Source organism: Papaver somniferum, chromosome 3 (assembly GCF_003573695.1).
Source record: "Papaver somniferum cultivar HN1 chromosome 3, ASM357369v1, whole genome shotgun sequence".
NCBI lineage: Eukaryota > Viridiplantae > Streptophyta > Magnoliopsida > Ranunculales > Papaveraceae > Papaver > Papaver somniferum.
Genome location: NC_039360.1, coordinates 12,947,140 through 12,972,848, shown reverse-complemented (window position 1 = coordinate 12,972,848; position 25,709 = coordinate 12,947,140). Strand labels below are relative to the sequence as shown.

The following is a 25,709-nucleotide window of genomic DNA, read 5'->3' as shown; positions in this document are numbered from 1 at the left end:
GGCAGAGGTTAACACTTGCACCTAGGTCTAATAACGCTTTATTGACCGTGTGTTCTCCTATAGTGCAAGAAATTGTTGGACATCCTGGATCCCTAAACTTGGGTGGAGTTTTGTTCAGAATGATGGAACTCACCTGTCAGCTAAGAAAGCACGTTTTTGCACATTAAGCTTGCGCTTTTGAGTACACAAGTCTTTGAGGAATTTAGCATAAGCAGGGATTTGCCTAATTGCTTCAAGAAAAGGAATGTTGATGTTGACTCTCTTGAACAGATCTAACATCTCATTATAATGGGTACTTTTCTGTTGATAGATCAATCTTTGAGGAAATGGGGCAACAGGAGAATGAGTTGGCAAAGGGACATTCACAGCAGTAGAATTGTCAGGCTTTCCAACTTGCTCAGATTCTTTGGTTTTCTGGGGTTGTGGAGACAGCGTGGAATTTGTATCAGATTCATTAGGTTCGCCCACGTTGTTCTCGATGATTTTACCACTTCGGAGGGTGGAAATGGCATGGACTTGATCGGGTGAGGTTTCAGTGCAGGATGTTGTGCCTGTTTGAAATATCCTCTTTGGATTTTGTTGGGGTTGGCTAGGAAGTGTACCCTTTTCTCTCTCGCTCATGGAATCGCACATTTGACTCATCTTTTGATCAAGATTTTTCTGACCTTGCACCAAACTCTGGACCATCTCCTCTAGGGTGGATAATCTCTTGTCGGTATTGTGTTGAGGATATGATTGTTGAGAGTTCGATTGTTGTTGAGGGTTCCTAGGATATTGATAACCTTGATTGTTCTGAGATCCCTGATTGTTTTGATAGCTCTGATTGGGTTGAGATGGTCCTCCCTGAGTGGGTCCTTTGGACCATGAAAAGTTAGGGCGGTTTCTTCATCCTGGATTGTAGGTCTGTGAATAGGGGTTATGCTCTTGTTTTTGAAACATGGACTGTGCCTGTTCAAGCCTAGATTCCTGGACTGCAAGCAAATCGGGGCAATTTTGGAATTGATGGTTGGGATCGTTACAAGCGGCACATACAGACGAAGCGACATGTTCTCGGAGAGTAGTGGTGGAAGGTTTTGAATTTTTATGTAGTTCTAACTCTTCTAATCTCCTAACTATTGATGCCATGTTTGCTCTTCCCTCGAAATCTGCTTCAATCCTAAAAGCCTTAGCTTCGGAAGTAGTCTTTCTGGGTTCACGGATGGATTCCCACTGTTGCGTCTTTTCAGCTACTTCAATCAAGAAGTCCCAAGACGCATCAGCAGTTTTGTCTACGAATAGACCATTACACATTGACTCAACCGTTGTTCGGGTGGACACATCTAGACCTTCATACAAAATTTGCACAAGTCTCCATTTTTCAAAACCATGATGGGGACATTGGAGCAATAATTCGTTGAATCTCTCCAGGTATCTAGCTAAGGTCTCACCCTCTAATTGCACAAAGCTATTTAGACTTTGACGAATTGTCGCAGTCTTGTGATTTGGGAAAAACTTTTTGAAAAACTCCTTTATGAGGTCATCCCATGTCATGATGGATTGAGGCTGTAAAGCATAAAGCCAGGCCTTTGCCTTATCCTTCAGGGAGAAAGGAAAAAGCCTTAACTTTAGGGTTTCGTCGGACATTTGAGTGAAACGCAGAGTTCCACAAATTTCCTCGAATTCTCTCACGTGGTGGTACGGGTTTTCATTCTCAACACCTCTAAAAATAGGAAGCATCTGTATTGTGCTCGATTTCAGCTCATAATGGCCATTAGCCTCGGGTAGCACAATACAAGAAGGTTGACTGGCTCTAGTTGGGTACATATAATCCTTGAGGGTACGGGGTTCTCCCATTGTTTCAGATTGGTCCGGTGTGTTTTCCTCAGAAGTTGTGGGTATGTCAATTGGGTCTATTTGATTTACTCTAACTAGTCTATTTGATTGGTCTCTAAAGGTTACAATCATATCCCACTCATGAAATAACAAGCCCACAGATAAGGGAGAAAACAGGGCCCATAAGGATTTATGAAGATTTGGTTTTGAAAGGGTTAAGTGGAATTTGGTTTTAAGGAGTGGAATTTTGGTTTTAATAAGGGATTTTGTTTTTGGTTTAAAATTGGGCTTTGGAAAAGTTTTTGAACTAAACCTAGCATAAATTAGCACAACCGATAAAAGAAAATTAAAAACAAAAATAATTATTACAAGCCCAAATTAAAAATAAATTAATTATTACATACCCAAATTGAATATTTAATGGGGCCCAAGTGGGTTACTCATGGTTTAGGCTTACTTGGTTAAGGAGAGAAGCCCAGTTAGGCTTTTGTTCCCTTTTAGTTGCACAACCCAGTTGGGCTTTAGGATCGTCCTTAGCAGCTCACGCTCGAGCCCAGCAGCAGCAGCAATGAAGCCCAACTCACAGAAGACCACGAGCCCAGTAACAAAGAAGGCAGAGCCCAGCAGCACTTGGCAAGCCCAGTTTAGTTGAAGTTGGTGAAGCCCAGTTCAGAGAAGTACAAGCCCACCAGTAGAAGGCAGAGCCCAGCAGCTTCAGTTGGCAGCCCAGTTGCTTTGGCTTGGCAGCAGCAGGCTTGGTTCACCAGCAGCAGCAACAGCAGCAGCAACAGCAGCAGCAGCAGCAGCAGCAGCAGCAACAGCAGCATCAACTCAGTGGCACCTGCAAGTGAACAAGATTGCAGTGATCTCAGACAACTTCAAGCACAACAAGGCCACAAAATAGCAATGAAAACTTCCAAAATATGGCATCCAGCTCCCCGGCAGCGGCGCCAAAAACTTGGTGTGAAAATGGGGAGCACACAAAACTCTTGCAAGTATACAAGGCCAAGTTTTATAGTATAGGGATGAGTAGGGGTTTGTCCACAGGGAGTGGGAGCATACAAGAAGTCTTCCTAGATAAAGTTTACAGTGAGCTAAGGGCAGTAACTATGGTGACAGTGACAATGATCTAGAGTGGTAATGAAACAAAGGCAGCATCCTAAGGCAAGGGTATTGAGCAACAGTGACAGAAAAGGAAAAAAGATGCAGAACTGTGTGAAGTTACTAAGGCAATTGAATCCACCTTGTGCCCTAATCAAGCAATGCAATCTAGGTTGAGTTGAAAATCCTATGCATACATCTAGAATGGGATGAAAATCAGCTTGCTCACTGATATGCCCCTAGCATTGACTGTCTTTTGACAGCACAATCAATCACAGGCATGCCAGAGCACTGAGTACTTCCCATTGCTCAAGCAAACAGGCATCAAGAAAACTATCCTAACCATGCATCATCTAACAGTGCATTAGGCTTCATCAGAGCCTTAGTTGCAGTGAATTAGCTCATGCTAGACATGAGTATAACAACAACATTCATCAAACAAGCTAAATTAAGATACAACATGCACACAGGTTACACACAATCAACTGTTGCTAAAATAGAAATTGGAAAATGAAAATTGATTGAAAATATTGTTCACTGGCTAGCCCAGAGATGATTTCTACAACACCCATAACATCAATTTATAGTTTGTTACAACACCCTAAATTTCTACAAACCCTAAATTGAAAATCCCCAAATCAGCAGGATTAGGGTTTCGATAAAAATAAAATTAACTCACCCTCTGATGCAAATAGACTCGACCCATGCTTGTACTTCTCCTCCTCTGCTAATCCTCTACTCGAACGCTGCTCCAATTTCCTTCTTCTCTCCACTGTGAAACCCTAGCTATGTTTGTCTTCTTGGTAGCATCAAAAATTAATGCTAAGAACAAGACAGACACGACTAGGGAAGAGGTAGGTGATGGTGGTGGTGTCCTTGTGGTCGTGGTGGAGATGGAGACGGCGGAGCAGACATGGAAGTGTCTGCCATGGTCGGGGGAAGAGGAGAAATTTGGGGGAAGTGAGTTTTGGGGAAGAAGAAGGTGGGTGTTTGTTTTGGGTCGATGGGTTTGATGGCTAAGGTGTTGAGCGGAATCATCTGAAGTTGATGCGCAGCGAGGAGATCCGTCGGATGTGAAGATGGTAGGTGGATCCAACGGCGATACGGAGGTAAGCGTGGAGCGACCGTCGGATGAAGGGATGTAGCAAAACGGACGACCCAAGATGGAGATGGGCGTTGCGATGTAAAGCGGGGGCTTCGGAGTTTGATGTGCGATGATGGAGCGACCGTAGGATGCTGAGATGCTTCGATCTGACGGCTGAAATCCGAGACGGGCTTGGATAGTGGAGATGTGTTTGAGTAAGGGTTTTGGGCCTTGGGTATGCCAAGCCCATATCTTCTTTAAGGACAATTCTTCTTCTTCAAGCCCACTTCTAGCCTTTTGGTCTTGTGCACAACATTCTTCGCGGCTTCCTTGTGTAATTCCTCCCGGCTTTTCACTACTTTTCTGCTCTTTTCCGCTCCGCTATTCATCCAAACTTTATTTATTACCTAAAAATGCAAAATTAATTAATAAAAATATTTATTCTTGAAAACAAAGAAAATACAGAATATGGGATAAAATGTAGAATTAATGCACAAAAGATGAGTTAAATGCCAACAAAAAGGGATAAATATATACAATATTTGGCACTCATCAGAATATCGTCAAAGGATATTTATTTATAGCGCAATAGTTGAGAGAAGCACCCATTTAACTCGACAGCATGATTAGATACTCTAAGCGCATGTTCCTTTTCAACAAGTATGTGATAGTTATCTTGGATCCTGCATTCCACGCTTGTTTACGCGACGGAGACATGGAAAACGTTTCATACATACTGCTATCCAAGTGTCAAGAACCTCATCAATAGTCTTTTTGACTTGCTATATAATGATGATAGGTTTTTGTTTCATCGACAATATGATTAATCCGCAATCCCAGACCTATCATTTATTAGCGTCGATAAATGAAGAGGAGCCTTATTTATTTATTTATTTTTCTGGCTCATTCTTTATGAGTGTTAGACAATTGTCTACGGGGCTTTTATATACTCAACCAATGATTACCTTGCTACAACATCCACGACAGTATCACGATCTCACCAAATCACTTTAGAGAAACATATAACTGCAAAAATAAAAAGAAAGTGATTCAGTAATGATTAATTGCGAGGATGAATCTTTCAAACGACTACCATGCCATTTATAGAATCTGAGTGTCACATCCAATTATGAACGTATATGTAAGGATTGTAGAATGATATAGTGGAACTCAATCTATAGCTATAAGAATTGTTTCAACCTAAAAAGGTTTAGAGTGTCATCCTAAATAGCTCATAATTAACTCCAAAAGATGAAGTCTCAAGAATGCAAGAAATCAAAGAGTATTATTTATTTATTTTATACAATCCAACCATGCTTAACAACTCCCCCATACTTAAACTCAACATTGTGCTCAATCTTCAAAACCGAAAATTCTGATTTCTGACATAACAACCCTGGACAACTCGAAAACTGTACAAATGAGTAGGGAACTAGGAAAAAACTCTTAAATTAAAGTTGTTCTCCTAAGTCTTTTGTATGTTGTTCAAAAGGGAACAGTGTTTCGATAAACGGTCTGACTTTTATGGCCTCCGGACTCACAGACATGCAATCTGAAAAAGTTCTGGAAAAATTCTGAAACTCAAATGTCCAGGCATATCGGTCCAACTTAACAGACTCTTAATTCATATTTTCTTTTTGTAAACGAAAGGTGAGTCTATGCTCTTTAAAATTTGGGGTCAACCACTCAAATCGGACTCCGTATGAAGTCTCAAGAGCTGTTTTCATGACAACTGCGCAGTCAGATTTTTTCTGACGAGAATTCGTCAAAATTTTCATTATAGATATAGGACTTTGTAAAATCTAAGATGGGAATACAATATACGATATGAAAAACTAAGAAAACTAAAAAAACAGGGATAGAGATACAAAACCGATGGGTTGCCTCTCATGAAGCGCTTGGTTTAAGTCGTCAGCCCGACGTGATTGTTATCGTCCATACACCAATAATCTGAAAATTTGGTAATCCTTCCAAATAACAACCTGCAATTCAAATAACAGCTTCACAAAAACATTAGCACAAAATATAAATATTGAAGCTATCACTCTATTGAAGTTTCCGCCACACTTAGTACTTTCTACACTCAGAAGTGGATGTAGAACATAGTTTTCGGGAACTTCAAATGGTTCCTTAGCTTGGTGAACCAGCACAATACTCGACTCAAACACATCAAGCGGTGGATACTTAGAAGCAAAATAATTCGTTAAAAATTTGGAATCACACAACTCTAATCCTAAGTGAGGTATTTTCTTAAAAGTTGGGTTAACAACTCTTTGAGAAACTACTTCAATTGGACGGAAAAGATTAATAAATATAGAATTCTGCAAATATTTAGACAAACCTTGTATCAGATCCTCATTAATTATCCCCAATGAATTATTTACCTCAAGTATATCGTGGTCACGTAGCAACCGCAGGTTTGGCAAAGCAAAGAAAGGGACTTACTATCTCGATAAGTAAGAAATAGGATTTCTCCACGAAGGTCTGGAGATAAGTAAGTCTCGAAAGGGACTTACTATCTTACTTGCTCCTTCAACGCTAGCATTCTCCAACCCTCTATCAAACTATTGTTATCTAGCTCAATTGGGTCTTCCACGACTTCAATCAATTTGGTTTCATTCTCAATCTCAATCTCTTCAACAACCTCGACATCGGAATTGGAATCCACTCCTAAAACGTCTAGTTTATTGATGCAACTCCTAATTTCTTCGTTTGAGTACGTTACACCATTTATAACAATAGATATGTCATGCCCCATCTTCTCCTTTTGAATGGGAGAGTGATCATTATAATGATCCAGAGTTGGAATAATCATATCATTGTTGCAAGGACTTTCAAGAGGTTGTTCATCTTCATCAGAATCATTGTCAACCTCAAAATCGTCAACATCCCAACAACGTTCGAATTCCATGTCTATGGCCTTCTTAATTTCATCAAGAGTCTCTTGTTATGCACCGATTTCTTCCAGTTGGTTGTATCGCGCATATAGTTTTCTGATGTCAACACACTTTCCACCGTAATGCACAATCTTCTCTTTTGGAAAGAGTGAAGGAAAAACACGATAAAGAGGAATAAGTTTTGATTCACTATCATAACTTTTTAGTTCCAAACTCTCTGTCATCTGCACATTACTAGAAAACATTTGATCAGAAGCATAACTATCCTTCCATCCCCATGATTGTTCACTTACATGCCCTTCATAAGGTTGTTGCCATGTATGAGAATATCCGTAAGGTTCCGTGGGATATTGATCACAGCCAAAAGATTGGTTTTGATTATACCCATAGGATGGTTGGAAGTTGTCATAGAATGAGATTAGAAACCATATTGATTACCACTATTATATGATTGATCTTGTGCTCCTTACATGTTATTTCCGTAAGAGAACATGACGACTCACAAGAATAAAAGAGAAAATAAAAACAAAAATCTAAAAACAAAAACAAGCTAAACAAATAACAAATCAATTAGTGATTGCTCCCCGGCAGCGGCGCCAAAATTTGTATGGGCTGTCGTAGCCTCAACAAATTAATAAATATATTTCCCACTAATTAACTGGTAATATAGCGATATTAAGAGATCGTTCCCACAGAGAGCTGTGTAATTAATAGGTTATTTGTATTAGCAAAATAAAGTAAATAACAAAGGGTAGTTTTGGTATTAAGATAAATAAAAAGACAATAAGAAGAAAGGGATGATTAAGGATTCCTTCGCCGTTACCAAGCGATAACTAGATTAATATACTTATCTATATTTCCGTTAGAACCATTCATCACCAACCGTAGAATAGCAGGTACACTTAGCTATCCCGAAAACTCCTTGTATCACCGGATAACAGGTACGCTTAGTCACCGGATTCTATTCAACTGAGACGCCTTGAGGTACGATTACAAGGTCTAACTCGATCGAACACTTTAGGGTTTGTGAATTTAGGTTTGATCTCAGCAGTTAAACTCGGTTTACTTACTGGTGTTATTTCCACACACGATTTCTTTAGAGAATCCCTCTGCAAGGTCTCATGTTTTCTACTTGTGTAGGAGATGCACGAAAATTACGAATCGCTCAACTCACTACTAGAAATAGAATGATAAATAGACTAATCTAGTTGCGTACCCAAACCAATCTAAGAATCAATCATAAACCCTAGATATAATGAAAACAAACGATGATGATTAAAACGACAAATAGATTTGTATTATTAATAAATCTTCACGCTTGGAACATTGAATTCATCCTTAATCAACAAAGGATTTAGCTACTCATATTATAAAGAAGATGAATAATGGCGGTTTCCCCCTAACGGGGTAAACCCTAGGTTTTTGATATAGAACTTGTGATATGAGATGATATTCTATAGACTGATGATATGTGAAAGGCCTAATACCTATTTTTATAGGTTTACATTGCTTGGCCATCAAGTATCTAGTTCGGTTCAAGAACCCGACCCGAAAATACGAAATAACGATCCCAAACGTGACCTTAGGCCTTCACAAGTATGCATACCCATTTGTATACTTGTGAAGTATGCTTACTAGTATGCGTACCTCAAATTCCAGCAGAAAATTTTCGGAATTAAAGCGTGCGTACCCGTTTGCATACTTTACTGTCTTCGGTATTCGATAAAAGCTTGTTTTGACCACAACTTCTTCGTCCGAATTCGGAATGACCTCATTATTTTTGAATTATTTTCCTCTTTCAATTATCTTCGAGATTGTGATGAGATATCCTTAATTTGAATGAGTTAAGATCAGTCTTTGGTCCGTCTCTTGATTTTGAGCGTTTTGCTCCTTTTTGTCGCATTTCTTCAACTTCTCTTGGACTTGGGCACTTGGATACTTGGAATACTTCTCTTCGTAGCTCTTTTCAGCACTTTGTATCTCCTTTTTGGATGATTCACCTAATAGAGGCAAATAAGAGTACACAAAAGTAATAATACGAAAATATGCAAGAATAATAGCTAAAACAAGTATGGAAAGGACACTAAAATCATATGAATTATGCACTTATCACTTTTCTTCAAGCACGTGATTTTAAATCATGGGTTTACGTTGTTAATGTCTATAATCCACCGGTTGTTACAATAGGTACTGTAACCGTTCCAAAGGATATTGGTGATTATGATGCTCTCGAGATTCTTGCTGCAAAGCAAAATTCTGACGGATTGAATGCAATCATCCATGCCATTAACCCATATCTTCAGCACCATGTGACTATATGCACTCGGTCTAAAGATGCTTGGGATATCTTAGAAACCGTATTTGAAGGGAATACCTGTGAAAAAGAAGTTAGGCTTCAAAACCAAAATTCTGATTGGGAAAATCTTAGTATGGCAGATGAAGATTCATTTGATGAGTTTAATCACAAAGTATCTAAAATTGTTAATGCATCTTTTTCGTTAGGTAAGACTATTCATGAAAAGGACATTGTGATGAAAATTCTCAGATCATTGCCATCTAGATACGATTCTAAGAAACATTCCATCGCTGAAGGAAATAACCTTGATGTGCTTTCCAGAAATACTCTGGTTGGGAAGTAAAGATCTTTGATCATGAGCATGTATACATATCTGGAAAGGATATTTTTTTCAAAGCACAAAAGAACACTAGATTACTTGATAAAAGTAAAAGTGTTGGCATCTCTGAAGATGATCTATCTGAAACTGATTCATTAGATGAATATCTTGACAAGTCAGTCTCTTTGATCGCAAGACAGTTTAGAGATCTTCTTTTGAAGAGAAGTAAACGGTTCACCAGAGACAAACTTAAGTCATCAGTTAAACCTCACAATCGTATTCCTCCTAAAAACAGGGATGCTGACGATACTGATGATGAGGATATGCCATAGTGCTTCAAGTGTAAAGGTTTTGGTCATTTTGCGAATGAGTGTCCAAATCGTAGAAAATACACTGGAAACAAAGGTTTTGCTGCAATTCTTGATGAAACTTCTGATCATTATGATTCTAATAAAAACGAAAAATCAAGTGTTGCACTCTTCTGTGAAAATATTGATTTTGATAATTGTAGCAATACGTTCATCAACCTCGATATACTTTTGGGAGAAACTTCAACTACTTTGGAGGATAAAATGGATTTCTCTTTGTCTACTGGAAATTCTATTTCTAATTTTTCAGGTTCTACCGTTTTTCTAGCATAACGTCTGAACCATCCTCCATAGTGACATGTTCTTATTGTACTCTCAAGGGTCATGAACTCTCCAAATGTTTCAAGTACAAACATAAGATAAGATATGTTAATAAACTTCAACGAAGAGCAAATCGATTAGCAAACAAGCTCAAACTTGTTCAGAAGTCGTATGAGGTATGTAATCTCTTCTCTTTCCCGAAGAAGTTAGTTTCCAAAGAAATAATTAGACCTCTAGATGAAAGAATATGATCTAAACTGTTCGAGAAACACGGTTCTAAGAATTCCGTTCAAGAAGGTTGTGGTGGACAGATTATTGTTCACCCAAGCATAAATTAATTGTGTTGGTTTTGCATCTTGTCTCATGTGCATAGTTTAAGAGACAAGAGTTTGCACACTTCAGGATTTAGAAAAAGAGAAAACGTTTTCTTTGTTTTGGTTTCTTCTTTTTTTTGGTCATGCTTTTGCCGGTTTGGAATTCTTCCATCTTTTCATATCTAAATTGATATTGAAAGGGGTTTACTCTGTTTAATCAATAAAAAAGGGTTAATATTGACAATTCTGCCTTCTTTAGGGTTGCGAGTTGTGCTAACGTGAATCCTTTTGAGTGTATAAAGGTTCCGTAACCCTACATTCCTTTTTCCTTCTCTGAAAACTTCTTTTTATCACAAGATTGTTGGATGAGTCTGATTTGTGAATTCCTCTCACAATCTCATACTGGTATGGAGAATCCAAGAATTATGTCTTCTGATGGAAAATAAATTAATATGATTGTTAAGCCATCAATCATGAAGGAAAAAGATAAATCTCATGTACCTTCAACTTTGAAAAGAAAAAGGAGGAATGTGAGAAAACCAAGAGTTGTTCCGTCTAATCAACGAAAGTTCTCTGGGGTTCTTGAAGAGTTGAAGGAAATAAGAAAGGAGATTCAGGAAATAAAGGCTATTGTTTTTAAGACTCTCGAAATTCAGAAGGCCCTGGTTCGGCATCAGTATAAAAGGTTTGTTGGAATTGACTCCTTTCTTCATGAACCTTATGTTCCCATGGCTATTGACAAAAAGGAGTTCAGGGACGATAAAGAATTTTTTAGAGGCCTTAATGTTTAGGAAACTTCTTATGAGAATTTATTCTTGTGTTTGAAGAATGATAACTAGGGTTTGGAATGACCATTATTGTGAGTACACATAGCTATTTCCAACGATTTTCATCTTGCAATGTTTTTAGATTTATTTATTTAAATTCTAAAGGTTATTTGGAAGATGATTTTGCAGCATTAATCTTTATGGTTTCATATATTGCAACTTGTTATGGGATATGCGTGTCTGCGTCCGTGAACTTTGATTGTCCCATACATGTCAAAAGTTAAGTCTTTCATATGTCAATATTGATAAAAGATTGAATGAACTTTTGACAAAAAAAAAGTTAAGCCTATTATGTCATTATACAAATATTGATGGAAGATAGGATGAACTTTTGTTTACAAAGATTAAGTCTATTATATGTCTTTATGCAAATATTGATGAATCTTTGAATATTCCGCAGTATTGGTCTTTCCTTGATCTACATCTTTGTGTAAATATTGTGCGGCTCCATAAGTTCTCTTATGTTGAGCATTTCCGATTAAATTAATCATGGGTTCTCTTATGGTTAACTTAATTGAGTATTTTGGATACAAATTCATGTTTCATGAGATTTATTAATGTCCAAAGAAATCCTTCTTTTCTTGTGAAAGTAAGGTAGCTCTTGTTATTCTTTCGGGAGTGACATTTTATGGGGGAGAGTTCTTAATTGAACTTGTGCTTAATTTCCAAATCTTTGTGGGGAGTGCGGCTGTGGAATATTGTAAGAGTTATCTTGTATCTTTATAAACTCCTTGATGAATGCATTTAGTTTCGACTATATGATTGCATCTAAACAAAGTTGATATGTTGTTCTATTTTGGTCATGAAGTATCTCTATGGAAATTTCATTAGGATTCCACTAGTTTTCGTACCTTTGCCAATTTTATTGACAAAAAGGGGGAGAATTAATGTGTAGTTCACACTAAAATACATATGGTTTTCAGATCATTATGTAAGGGGGAGTGGTTTTCATATGAGATGAAGTATTGACTAGGGGGGTGATACATATCACCAAAGTATTGTTATCAAAGTTGTGATACAATTTGACTTTGATGCCGTGTAATAATACTATGACACTGTATAATAATGATTGAGAGTAACTGTTTTCTCATTGTTATAGCTACGGATCTTCAACAACTATGATGCTGAGTTGAACACCTTTAGAATCATGGAGTACTTGGAAGTGACGAAGATTTAGAGTAATGTTGAAGACCAAGGAGATCAAGCATTTGGATGAGAATCTACAAAGTCTTTTTTTTTTATAATCCATATGTATTGATAGTTTTGTCACTAAAATTGACAAAGGGGGAGATTTTTAGAGTACTGTTTGGTCGAACTAGCAAGCGTTGCTATCTCAAGCTTGTTTGTCAAGTTTAGTGATCAAAAATATAAGTCTTGATTTCTAGTCTACTTATAGTAATGCCTCGGACTAGGATAGATTGTGTAGTTGAGCTTTAGACTTCATGACGTTCATCGATTGAAGACGAAGAAAAACTAAGGAGAGCTTGTGGAACTTCATCAACAAAAGGTATGTGGAGACTGAAACTCATTTATCACTCAGAAAGTCTATTTCTAATCTATCTCCCTTTTTGAGACAAAAGTCGTATTACTATATAGTATTCGATTATACACATTTGATATTTCGAGCTGAGTTTAATTCACTTACATATTTCTCGAAATATGCGTTCGTAAGCTTCCGCTTTAACCAAGTTCATCTTATATTCTTGACAAAAGTCAAAAGATGATCATATGAAAATCGCCTGGTAACATCTTACATGATTTGTGTGATACAATCAATTGATGTAGACTCAGAATGTTTCGTATTGATTATTTCAATAACTTGAAAATTGCTTTGATGCTAATAGTTAGTGAAAACAACTATTGTCATCCTCTAAGAAAGTTTCAATGATTGAAATAGAGTTTAGAGCGCTTAACCATAATTGGATTATAGACAGAGTATGCGTACTTGCATATATGTTGATCCAAGACCGGTATAGTATGCATACCCGTACGCGTACTGGGAAGGTCAGGTAAAGTCCGAGAGCCTTGGTATGCGTACTCGTACGCGTACTGGCAAACTCAGTTGAAGTCCGGGAACTTTTATATGTGTACCCGTACGCGTACTAATTCAACTGTTGTTTTGGATGTGTGATAGTATGCTTACCCATTCACATACTTCCGGACACAGTCCAAGTCCGGCTACTTAAGTATGCGTACCCGTTTGCATACTTGAGTGGGTTAAGTTCTAGAATCGGTTTGTTCATGAACTAATACATTTATATAATAAAGAACGCAATCTTTTGCAAACCGTGGCTATAATGTTCATGACTTGATTCGAGTGAATCAAAATCGATTTTTCTTCAATTGTGTCTTGTATACTTCTATGATAATATAAACAATTGAACAACTCTATAGCTAGTTTCATTTGAGTCATTTGAACTAGTTGTGGTTAAGATGAATAAGGTTTATATGAAGTGTTCATATGGCTAACTTCGGTTAACTATTGTTGAGCCAACAAGGTGCACACGTTTAGGTACAGTTACTCATATCTAAATGAAGTCACTTTTCAATTGGGTGTAACCAGCTAAGTTCGATCTAACGGTTGGAAGATATTAGCTTGAGTCTAATAAGGTTTTCATCTAGCATTGAATATTGAATGCTTTGTTACCAAGGTAGTATTGATTGCAAACCCTGATTTTGAAGACTATATAAAGGAGAACTCTAGCAACTGGGGAACTTAATCCCCACACCTCCTGTGTGATACTAGTTGCGACTAGAGGCGATTCTCCTTTAAGCTTAGGTTTTTCACGAAACCCTGTAGGTTAAAGACTTGAAGACTTCATTGGGATTGTGAAACCAGACCCAACTATTTTCTCTGTAGTTGCGTGTTCTGATCTTGCCCTGTTCTATCGTATTGTGTACTATCATCTCTAAGATTTGCTCGAGATTGATTCTCCGATAGGCAAGATAAAAAGTAGTCACAAACATCTTCGTCTCATCGTTGGTGATTCTACAATATCTTGTTTCGCTACCATGCGATTAAGATTATTGTGAGGTGATTTGTATTTCTAGGATATTCTTTGGGAATATAAGTACGACATATCAATTGGTTCCTGTTCACCTTGATTTATCAAAAGACTGAACGAAACTCATATGTTTATCTGTGGGAGACTGATTTATCTATTCTATAGACCTTTCTGTTTGAGACAGATTGGTTTATCAAGTCTTCGACTTTGGGTCGTAGCAACTCTTAGTTGTGGGTGAGATCAGCTAAGGGAATCATGTGCGCAAAATCCGGCGTGGTTCTAGAGGCGTAAAGAACGCGATTGTACCTTGATCAGTGTGAGATAGGGCTCAACTACATTCCAATCCGAAGTTAACTTGGAGTAGGCTAGTGTCTGTAGCGGTTTAATACAGTGTGATGTTCAAATCTGGACTAGATCCCGGGGTTTTTCTGCATTTGCGGTTTCCTCGTTAACAAAACTTCTGGTGTCTGTGTTATTTATTTTCCGCATTATATTTTGTTATATAATAGAAATATCACAGGTTGTGCGTTAAGTTCAACCAGTTCTTGAATCCGACCTTTGGGTTGCTGATTGAATTGATTGACACTTGGATATTGGTTTGTGATACCGTCCAAGTTATTTCTCTTATTCAATCGGGCTCGCAAATTCCTATTTGTTTGATTGCGGATCGAATTGAGAAATCAAGATACAAACTCTTAGATATATTTCCATTGATTGAGTCTGACTGTCTAGTTGATTCTCTTGGAATTATATTGGAGTTTTCCATACAGGTTGCTAAGCGAAATATTGGGTGTGGTTGTTAGACCCCCGCTTTTTCAACCCCAATAGCTCCAAATTGTACAAAAAAAACAAATATATATATATATACATAAAAATAAATAAATAATAATAATCAGCAAAATTTGCAGTTAACCTCAAATGAAAATCATCAGAATAATCTTAAGAATTATACATATTATTAAGAACCTAATTGAGTTTAACAAATGAAGAAATGAGATTTCTATAATCAACAAATGAGGATAATTGATCAAGATACATGCGTTGTTGTAGTTGGTATCACCACTGTAACCAATCAAGACAGCGAAAAAGAGCCACAAAATAAGAATTAAAGGCGGAGAGACTTTAACAAACATGGTGTTTTATTTCTTGTTGTTTTTTCATCCGCGCTTGAAGAAGCTCTTCTTCAATTAAATTCCATTTCTATAAAATGGTGGAATGACCGGTAAATGTTTGGGTATCTTCTCTTTATTGTTTTCGTATGTCTCTCATATTTAGCATTATTTGAGTTTTAATCAAAAATAAAATAAAAATAGAATATATGTAGCCGATCAAAATTGAAGAGCTTCAATGGAATCAGACGAAACCATGGAACAATTAAAGTTAAATTCCATCGATTTTCCTGGTGAAAAAACGAGATTGCAACCGAGGTTGGGCAATTCCAACGACTTTCTTGGTAAAAAATCGTCTCGGCCAAAATACCAATGCCGGCTCCTCTGTGACCGAAACTGGAAAAATCACCGAAATCTTGGTTGAGACGGCCAAAACGACACAATGCCCGTTCCTTAAATTCCAACACCAGATTTTGATAGTAAGTGCTCTTTTGGTGTACATCGGGGGAATAAGTGATGGCATGCAAGTGGCACCAAGTGCATTTTTTCTATCATTTCTCTTGAGTACCCTGGGACCCTAGCTAGCTCCAAGCCGAACCCTGAACCCTATAAATCAAGATAAAAATCTCTTAAAACCGCACTCCACACACACACACTGACTCGCCTTCACTTCTAATTAAATACTGTACTTTTATCAAACCCTCAAATTTGGACATAAAAGTCCTCAAACACAAGGGACCCGCAAACAATACCACTCCCTTGGACAAAAATAAATACTAATATTCTCTGTTCCTCAAAACAGAGAAGAGAAAAACCTCTTCAATGTGTGCATCATCATGATCCCATGATCTCATTCACACTCTCATCATACTAACTTTGATTTCTTGATTTCAATTTCGTGATCTGGGTTTCTAATTTGGTTGTTTCATGGCGCTATTTATGATCTAATTAGTAAGCTGAGTAGTTTCTTAAAAATGGCTGTAATTGGACAAACAGCAACTAATGTCTGGGATCGTGTTTTAGAAGTAACTAAAACTGGCCGGAGTAAAGGTATTGATCCAGTAACATGGGTTACTCAAATCTCTTCAGTTTTGGGTTTTGGGGGTGTTTCTTTACCTTCAACTGAACTTGCAAATCTGTTGGTTTCTTACATTTGTTGGGATAATAATGTTCCAATCTCATGGAAGTTCTTGGAGAAGGCGTTGACTGCTAAAATGGTGAACCCTATGCTGGTTCTTGCTCTACTTTCTTCCAGGTGCAAGCCCTTTTTCTCTATCTTCTTCTTATTTTTTTTTTTTAGGTTTTGGTGATTTTGATTTCAAATTGAAATAGTGTGATGGAAATTGGATGTTTTGTTTAAGTGGGGCATTATGAATTTTGGTGTTGAATCATTTTCTTTTTTGATTTTCTATAGGGTGATTCCCAGGCGAAGGTCTCAACCAGCTGCATATAGGCTGTTTATGGAGCTAACTAAGAGGCATGCCTTTTCATTTGCATCTCAATTCACTGGTTCAAATGATCAGAAGTAAGTTTTTCTCGGGTTAATCTCATCCCATAGTCAGGAAAATTCACTTGATGGTATTGTTTCCGATGATATAGTGTGGGCATGTTCGAATTGTAATAAAAACTCCCTAGTTTTAGAAAATGTTGATGTTATATTTGTGCATAAATTTACTTCTGTGAGAGTGAAATGCGGTGATACTGACACATCTGGTTACGCAGGTGCATGAAAGCCATAGATGATGCTCTTCATCTCTCAGAGATATTTGGTCTTCAAGCATCTGAAGCTGGGATTCTTGTCGTTGAATTCGTGTTTTCGATTGTATGGCAGTTAGTTGATGCAACTTTAGATGACGAAGGGTTGCTGGAACTGACCTTGGAAAAGAAGTCTAGATGGGCGACAAGGCCGCAAGATATGGAAATAGATGGTGATGTTGGCTTCAATGAGAGGAGTACAGAACATCATGAGAGATTGCAGAAAGCAAATACAGTGTTTGCGATAGATTTGATTGGTCAGTTCCTGCAGAGTAAATTGACTTCCAGGCTTCTCTTCTTGGCACGTGAAAACATGTGAGATATGTGAACCTTTCAACTTGTTCTTTTTTTGGTGTGTAGTACTTCTGGAAAGATTCCAAAATCTAAATTCTAAATTCCAAATTGGTTTCATACTCAATTCAATGTGTTGTTATCTTTTTAGTAATGCAGTTAATTAATTCAGGTGTTGGATAGTTCAATAAAAAATTCGATTGATCATACCATCTGACTTCTTCTTAGGCAGTCACATTGGGAAGGTTTCATTCATCGTTTACGTCTGCTTGCGGCACAGTCTTCTGCATTAAGGAGTTCAAACACAATAACACCAGAAACCCTGCTGCAGTTGTCATCAGATACACGTAAAATTTTGTCTCGAGAAAGTAAAGGCGGTCTTCAACAAGAATTCCACGCAGTTTTGGCTTCTGGGTCTCTGAGTTCATCCGCTCATAGTTGTTCTTCAATTTGGCTTCCTCTTGACCTGTTTCTGGAAGATACCAATGATGGATCACTTGTTTTAGCAACTAGTGCCAGTGAAATTCTTACTGGTATGGCACATCTTAAGTTGTATGCAGTTTGATATTTGGTGCTCTCTTTTATTATTAGGTTTCAATTGCATGTATGTTGTTAGAATTTAATGGCTATTAAATTGCACAGGTTTCATTAAATCTCTTCAAGCAGTTAATGGTACTACCTGGCACGACACCTTCTTAGGTCTTTGGTTTACTGCAATTCGGCATGTTCAAAGGGTAATATATTTTTTCCAATAAGACCAAAAAAATTTAAAGAAAAAGGAAAAAAGAGAAGGAGAAATAGAATTAGTCCATCAAAAGGAAACATTGCTTCTTTTAAAAGCCCATCTCCTTCTTTAACAACATTTTTGTAATTTGCCAGGAAAGGGATCCCATTGAAGGTCCTGTACCTCGCCTTGATACTCGCTTATGCTTGTTACTGTCTATTACCACACTTGCAATTGCCAATATTATTGAGGAGGAGGAGGATGCCATAGCCGCTGAAAAGGAACAAAATAGCATGAATAACCAGTGGACTGACAGACAGGTTGTGGGGAATCGTCGGTTGGATTTGGTTTCAAGCTTAAAATCCCTGGGGGATTATGAGGCTTTGCTGGCCCCACCTCAATCTATTATTTCTGCAGCCAATCAGGCTGCGGCAAAAGCAATGATGTTTGTCTCAGGCCTCTCAGTAGAAAGTGGCTACTTTGATTGCATTAGCATGAGTGACATGCCAATGAACTGCTGTAAGAATCTCTTACACTTTAATTTTTAATTTGAACAAATGATTCCTTTTATGGATGGTTCTCTTTGGTGTAAGATAGATTTTTTTTCTTCATATTTATTATACCTGTTTGGCTATCCCTTTTTCTTAAGTGTCATTTTCTGAAACGGCTTGTTTATGTTTTTTTTTTCTTTCTTTTGAGTTGTTTGGTGTATTCTGGGGTTCCTGTAAATTATGTTAATTTTACTCATTCATTTATGTTTGCTTGCAGCTGGAAACATGCGGCATTTGATAGTTGAGTCTTGTATTGCTAGAAATCTGCTGGATACGTCAGCATATTTCTGGCCGAGTTACGTGAATGGGCGAATCAGCCAATTGCCTCATATTGCACCTGGCCAAGTGCTTGGTTGGTCATCATTAATGAAAGGGGCCCCATTAACTCCAGCAATGGTAAATGTTTTGGTTTCAGTACCGGCTTCAAGGTGTGCTCCAAATATCCATCTTTTGTTGTCAAACTAGTAATACTACACTACCATTACTAAATACATTTCCATCAGAATTTTGATTACTTTCGATGGTTTAGTTAATCAATGTCAAAACTGTCCAATTTCCCATATTCCCCCATATAGAAGTAACTGAGTCCCTAGCTCTTGTTTTCATGTCCTTCGCTTAATTTACTGTAGCAAGTGACTGATTATGCTCATGGTATTGGTGGAAGCTTGGCGGAGCTCGAAAAAATATTTGAGATTGCAATAAATGGATCAGACGATGAGAAGGTCTCCGCTGCCACCATTCTCTGTGGAGCATCTCTGGTTCGAGGTTGGAACATACAGGTAATGAGGTTTTTATTTTATTTTATATATTTTTATTTTCTTATTCGTGTATGTGTAAAACACAGATTTTCGTCTTTTAAGAGGGATAGCATGAATCTTATGTATTCATTCTCTAGACTCTTCAGAGGAACTTCCTTCTTATCCACTAAGATTGGTGTTTGTTCTATATTCTAACTTTAATTCTAGGTGAAGAAAACTTTTCGTCGGTTGATGTTTTATGTAATTTATTTTGTTTAACTCTAATCCACTGTGACCCTTTTCCTGCTTCATGTAGGAGCACACTGTCTGTTTTATTACAGAACTGCTATCTCCTCCAGTTCCTGCAGATTATTCCGGGAGCGAAAGTCATTTGATAGCTTATGCTCCTTTGCTGAACACCCTTCTTGTTGGCATGGCAGCAGTTGACTTGGTCCAAATTTTATCGCTGCATGGCTTGGTAGGCTTTTACTTGTACAATTCCATAGTGTTAAGTAACCTCGTTACCTTGTTCGCTATTGTTAAGTTTACAGCAATGCAGGAAGGATATTATCTTTGTATTCTCATGATTCTTTTCACAATGTAGGTTCCACAACTTGCGGGTGCATTGATTGCCATCTGTGAGATTTTTGGTTCATGTGTGCCGAGTGTCTCATGGACTCTTCCAACAGGAGAAGAAATCAATGCACATTCAGTTTTTTCGAATGCGTTTACTCTTCTGTTGAGGCTGTGGAAATTTAATTATCCACCTCTTGAACATGTCATTGGAGATGTTCCCCCAGTGTGGTCCCACTTAACTCTTGAATATCTTTTGTTGGTGCGGAATTCTCAATTAGTAGTTTCTGGCAACACATCAACAGTTCAAAGTAGAAGTCACAGAAAATCAAGAGTCAGAAGTTCATCATTTGTGGAACCCATCTTTGTGGACTCGTTTCCAAAATTGAAAGTCTGGTACCGGCAGCATCAAGCATGTTTGGCATCAACCCTTTCTGGTCTTGTGCATGGAACTCCAGTGCATCAAATTGTTGATAACCTTTTAAACATGATGTTCAGGAAGACAATGAATAAAAGTGGAAACCAGCCTCTAACTTCCGGAAGTAGTAGTTCATCTGGTCCTGGAAGTGAAGACGCCTCTCTAAGACCTAAACTACCTGCTTGGGAAATCATGGAAGCTGTTCCTTTTGTGGTCGATGCAGCTCTTACAGCTTGCTCTCATGGAAGACTTTCGCCTCGTGAATTGGCTACAGGTTAGTTTTGATTGACTTACAGTCTAAATATTTACTGTTTACTCCCAAGCAATATATCTTGTTGAATAGTATTGTCAAATGTTAACCAACTTCAATAGATAATTAGAGGAATATGTCAATGAAAATATTGTTTGTTTTACGAAACTCAGTCATCATTTAAGAGCTGAAATCTATTAGCAATTTTTCTATCTTATTTTTTCGAGTAAAGAAGGCAGCAGCAAAACCTTTTTGAGCAAAAACTTCGGTCATTATTCTAGATAACTTCTTTTTATATAAGTTCCTTACTTCATTGTTGAAATTATTTACATTTTTTATGGGCGCTAGTTAACATTCATTACTGGGGTTTCAGGCCTCAAAGATCTAGCTGATTTTCTTCCTGCATCATTGGGAACCATTATCAGTTACTTTTCTGCCGAAGTAACTCGTGGAATTTGGAAGCCAGCTTTTATGAATGGAACTGATTGGCCAAGCCCTGCAGCAAATCTCTCGTCTACTGAAGAACAGATCAAAAGAATTGTAGCTGCTACTGGCGTTGATGTTCCGAGCCTTGTTGCAGGTATTTCCTTGTGGCCATCAAACACCCTTAAGCTATGTGTTCTCAAAAAAAAAAAAAAAAAAAGTCCAAAAAGTTAAATGTTCTTAATATTCCACATAAACAGTTCAGTAACTTCTCATTTTATGACATCAATGGCCTAAACTTTGTTGCTGCCAGGAGGAAGCTCTCCAGCAACACTTCCACTACCTTTGGCCGCTTTCGTAAGCCTTACAATAACCTACAAACTCGATAAAGACTCAGAAAGATTCCTCAACCTTGCTGGTCCTGCATTGGAAAACCTTGCAGCAGGTTGCCCGTGGCCATGCATGCCGATTGTGTCTTCCCTGTGGGTCCAGAAAGTGAAGCGCTGGAGCGATTTCCTCATCTTCTCTGCATCACGCACAGTTTTCCACCATAATAAGGATGCTGTAGTTCAGCTTCTCAAGAGCTGCTTTACAGCTACACTAGGCCTTAGTGGTTCACCTATAACGAGTAATGGTGGTGTTGGAGCGCTTCTTGGCCATGGATTTGGTTCTCATTTTTACGGAGGATTTTCCCCTGTTGCCCCTGGGATTCTCTATTTACGAGTATATCGATGTATTAGAAATATTATGTTCATGACGGAGGTGATTCTCTCTCTCTTGATGGACTCGGTGAAGGAAATCGCAGCTAGCGAACTGCAAAGACAAAGAATGGAGAAACTGAAAAGGACCAAATATGGGACGAGATATGGGCAGATTTCTCTTGCCGCAGCAATGAAACAGGTGAAGCTCGCAGCATCACTAGGAGCTTCACTGGTGTGGTTATCTGGTGGGGCACCTCTTGCTCAGCGCTTGATCCAAGAGACATTACCATCATGGTTCCTATCTGTTCATGGATCAGAACAGGAAGGAAGCTGTGGAGGGATGGGTGCAATGTTAGGTGGTTACGCACTAGCATATTTTGCGGTTATGTGTGGAACATTTGCCTGGGGTGTAGAATCTGTATCAACAGCTTCAAAGAGACGGCCTAAAGTAATCAGAACCCACTTCCAATTCCTAGCAAGTGTGCTCGATGGGAAGATCTCACTTGGTTGTGATTGTGCTACATGGCGTGCATATATGTTAGGATCTCTGACTTTGATGGTCGCTTGCACACCGGAGTGGCTGTTGGAAGTGGATGTAGACATCTTGAAGAGATTATGTAAAGGATTGAGGAATTGGAACGAGGAAGAGCTTGCTGTGGCTCTGTTAGGAAGAGGCGGAAATGCGACAATGGGTGCAGCTGCTGAACTGATTGTTTTAAGTAGTAGTGAATGATTCACCTCTTTCTTCGAGAATGTTGTACAGTATGTTTTAGAGGTTATGTATTCCTAATTTTGTATCGTAGAAATCCGGACTTCTCGTACTAGTAGACCAGTGGTCTTTGTAGAATCGCCCGTGTACAGTTGCAGAAAGTAGTCATGGAAATTGATGGAAGGTTTTGCAATAGTAATATGGAAGTTGAAATTGTTGTCTATTCACATTACATTCTGGGCTTCATCAGCTAAATTAAACTGAGCCTCACCAGGTGTACAGACTCATTAAGTTTCATCAAAAGCTGAACCTTAAAAAACAAGAACTAGCACCTCAAGTATATGTTTCATCTCTTGGATAAAATCTGTTTACTCTTGCATATTAACATTACAAGAAAAATTATCTGTACAAATATCAAAGGAATGTTGCTTTAAACAAGTGAAAGCACAGTACGATACAACATGCTTTACCAATTGATGCAGTGCAGTATGTTCAGCAGACTACGTCGTCGTAAATGGATAACCCTATTTGTCACTCAACCTTTATAAGTGTCCAGATTCTAAATCACTGGCAACAAAGAAATTCCTGCAGGCTGAATCAAGCGATTCAGAAGATGTGTACAGCACTCTGGGGCTAGAACAGCATGATCTCATCAAGAAACATCACTGCAGCCAGGCACCTTCTGCACTCCCTGGCGCAGCATTGCATTTCTAACTAAGAAAACTTCGTCCCACCTCCCTGCATCTGCATATGTATTTGACAGCAGAACTCTACCGCCACCATGAGTTGGCTCCAACTTCTCAAGACTCACTGCAGCCTTCTCTGCAATTTCAACATTTCCATGAGTCTTGCAGGCAGCTAACAACGTGCCCCATATCACGACATCAGCCTTCATTGGCATACTTGCTATCGTTCTCTCGGCCTCTTCTAACCGCCCGGCTCTGCCTAAAAGATCGAGGAAACACCCATAGTGCTTAATATTTGGATCGATGTTGTAAAATTGCTTCATACACTTAAAATAGCTCTCCCCTTGCTCAACCAATCCGGCATGGCAACATGCAGTCAGCACACCTAAGAATGTGACTGAATTAGGTTTTAAGTGGGTATTTTCCAGATCCGAGAATATTCTAAGCGACGTTTCAGGGTTCCCATGCACAGCTGCCCCAAAGATAATTGCGTTCCATGGTGAAACTGACTTTGCCCTGTTTCGTTCTTGATTGAACAGCTCTAGGGCTTCCTTAATGCTCCCACACTTGGCATACATATCAATTAGTCCCGCGGTTAAATTATCGTTCAAAGGAATGGATTTATCAAGTATGTAATCATGAACCCATTTTCCATGTTTTAATGAACCCAACTGAGCAATGGCAGAGAGAATGCTTACCATAGTGATTTCGTTAGGTTGAACTCCACTAGTCAGCATTTCTTGAAAGCGTTCAAATGCTAATTCAGATTGCTCATTTTGAGCGTAAGCTGAAATTATAGTGCTCCACGAAACGACATCTCTGTTTGGCATTGAATTGAATGCTTTACTTGCTAAATCAACCATGCCATTTGTAAGAAAACCAGCAATAAGAGCATTCCATGACGAGATATTTTCTTTACACCCTAATTCAAACTGCAAATGAGCTAGTTCCATCTTCTTACAAGCTGCATAGAAATGGATTATTGTTGCTTGCATGAACACATAGCAATCCAAGCCAATCTTTATGCTTATACAATGCAACTGCTGACCTCCGTTAATATTCATCAAACGTCCACAGGCAGAAACCAAATCCACAGTCAAGACCTCGTTGGGTCTGAAACCATAACACACCATCTCTCGTAATGTTACCAAAGCATCATCTAACCTATCTTTTCTCACAAATGCACCAATCATCGTACTCCAAGAAACCAAATCTTTTCCAGGAAATTTCTCAAAAAGATCTCTGGCAGCATCAACATACCCAGCTTTTGAAAACCCATTCAGCATCACATTCCAAGTAATAAGATTGCGTTCTCGCATGTCATTAAAGATCCCTTTTGCATCATCTAATCTGGAATCAACTGAATAAATATGAATCAAGTTAGTGGAAACAAGGATAAAACCTTCAAGCCCAGCTTTAAGGGCTAATGCATGAACCATACTTCCATTACAAATCCCATCTAGACGCGAATAACTCGAGATTACACTCGCCAACGTAACCTCATTTGGCTTCACTCCCACAAGTCTCATTTCCTTGAAAACCTCTAAAGCATCATAAAATCTATCATTTTGAGCTAAACCCATGACCATTGTGGTAAAAGATACACAATCTTTATTCGGCATTTCTTCAAACAATCTGCAAGCATTATCTAATCTACAAAGCTTTACATACCCAGATATCAATATATTCCATGAAGCAGTATCCAAAACCGAACATGAACCAAATAAACACATTGCATCATCAATTCTACCACACTTTACATATATATTAATCAAACTATTCTGAATATATATATTTGAGACCAACCCAGATTTCAATACTAAAGAATGAATCTGTTCTCCTTGTGATATCGAATAATGGGATGAACAGAACTTAAGAGCTGAAACTAAAGCGAATTCATAACTTGGTTTTGTTCGAACCCGCGGGTCATCAGTGAACAATAATGAGACACTTTCCTTAGGCCAATTTGGCAGCTCTGTAAATCCGTTTCTTGATATTTTTGAAACCCATTTTCTATTTGAATGTAAGGTTGAAGGGTTTGAGATTACAGAGTGAAGGAATGTGGTGGGTTTGAAGGATTTACTCATGATGATCAATTCATATTTAGCTTTACAGCTACAAATATTGAGGGGCAAACTCACATGGCCCTTTTTTTCTTTTTTCTCCCTCAACAATTACAAAAATCGATTTACTGTTTTTCATACTAATCAACTGTTCAGAATGATCAATCATATCCTCATTTTGTTGATCATCAAGATGTACCACTGTTTTAAACAAAGGGAACGAAGAAGAAGGGTGTTTGAACCTCCATTAAACAAAAACCAAGTCTATGTGAATGTTTTCGAGAGAGATACAACGAAAAAAAAACAGTGGACAAGAGAAGAGAATGACAAAGAATCAACCTTTGTAGTGAAATGGGGTTCTTCTCTTAATTTTATTTTTTTAGTTTAATTTAATTTTGTGGAAGAAGATACGTTTGGTGGGACCCAAAAATTTCA

The 25,709-nt window shown here is 38.1% G+C and overlaps 2 protein-coding genes across 3 annotated transcripts; one reads left to right on the top strand and one right to left on the bottom strand.

Moving 5' to 3' along the window:
* The first annotated feature begins 15,232 nt into the window (after positions 1 to 15,232).
* LOC113355332 (mediator of RNA polymerase II transcription subunit 33A-like) lies at positions 15,233 to 22,752 on the top strand. 2 transcript variants are annotated; one of them, XM_026598163.1, is made up of 13 exons: positions 15,235 to 16,443; positions 16,581 to 16,648; positions 16,808 to 16,918; positions 17,116 to 17,463; positions 17,668 to 17,972; positions 18,082 to 18,173; positions 18,319 to 18,682; positions 18,932 to 19,142; positions 19,379 to 19,493; positions 19,768 to 19,929; positions 20,056 to 20,716; positions 21,066 to 21,272; positions 21,429 to 22,752. In XM_026598163.1, the coding sequence occupies exons 2-13, from the start codon at positions 16,608 to 16,610 to the stop codon at positions 22,547 to 22,549; spliced, it is 3,738 nt and encodes a 1,245-aa protein (XP_026453948.1). In that variant the 5' UTR covers positions 15,235 to 16,443; positions 16,581 to 16,607; the 3' UTR covers positions 22,550 to 22,752. The 2 variants fall into 2 exon arrangements, with proteins under 2 accessions (XP_026453947.1, XP_026453948.1); XM_026598162.1 differs by having other exon boundaries at positions 15,233 to 16,648.
* On the bottom strand, positions 22,727 to 25,600 carry LOC113355333 (pentatricopeptide repeat-containing protein At5g19020, mitochondrial-like). Its single transcript, XM_026598164.1, has one exon. It carries the CDS (start codon positions 25,296 to 25,298, stop codon positions 23,178 to 23,180), a length of 2,121 nt encoding a protein of 706 aa, XP_026453949.1. The 5' UTR covers positions 25,299 to 25,600; the 3' UTR covers positions 22,727 to 23,177.
* Between the last annotated feature and the right edge of the window lie 109 nt (positions 25,601 to 25,709).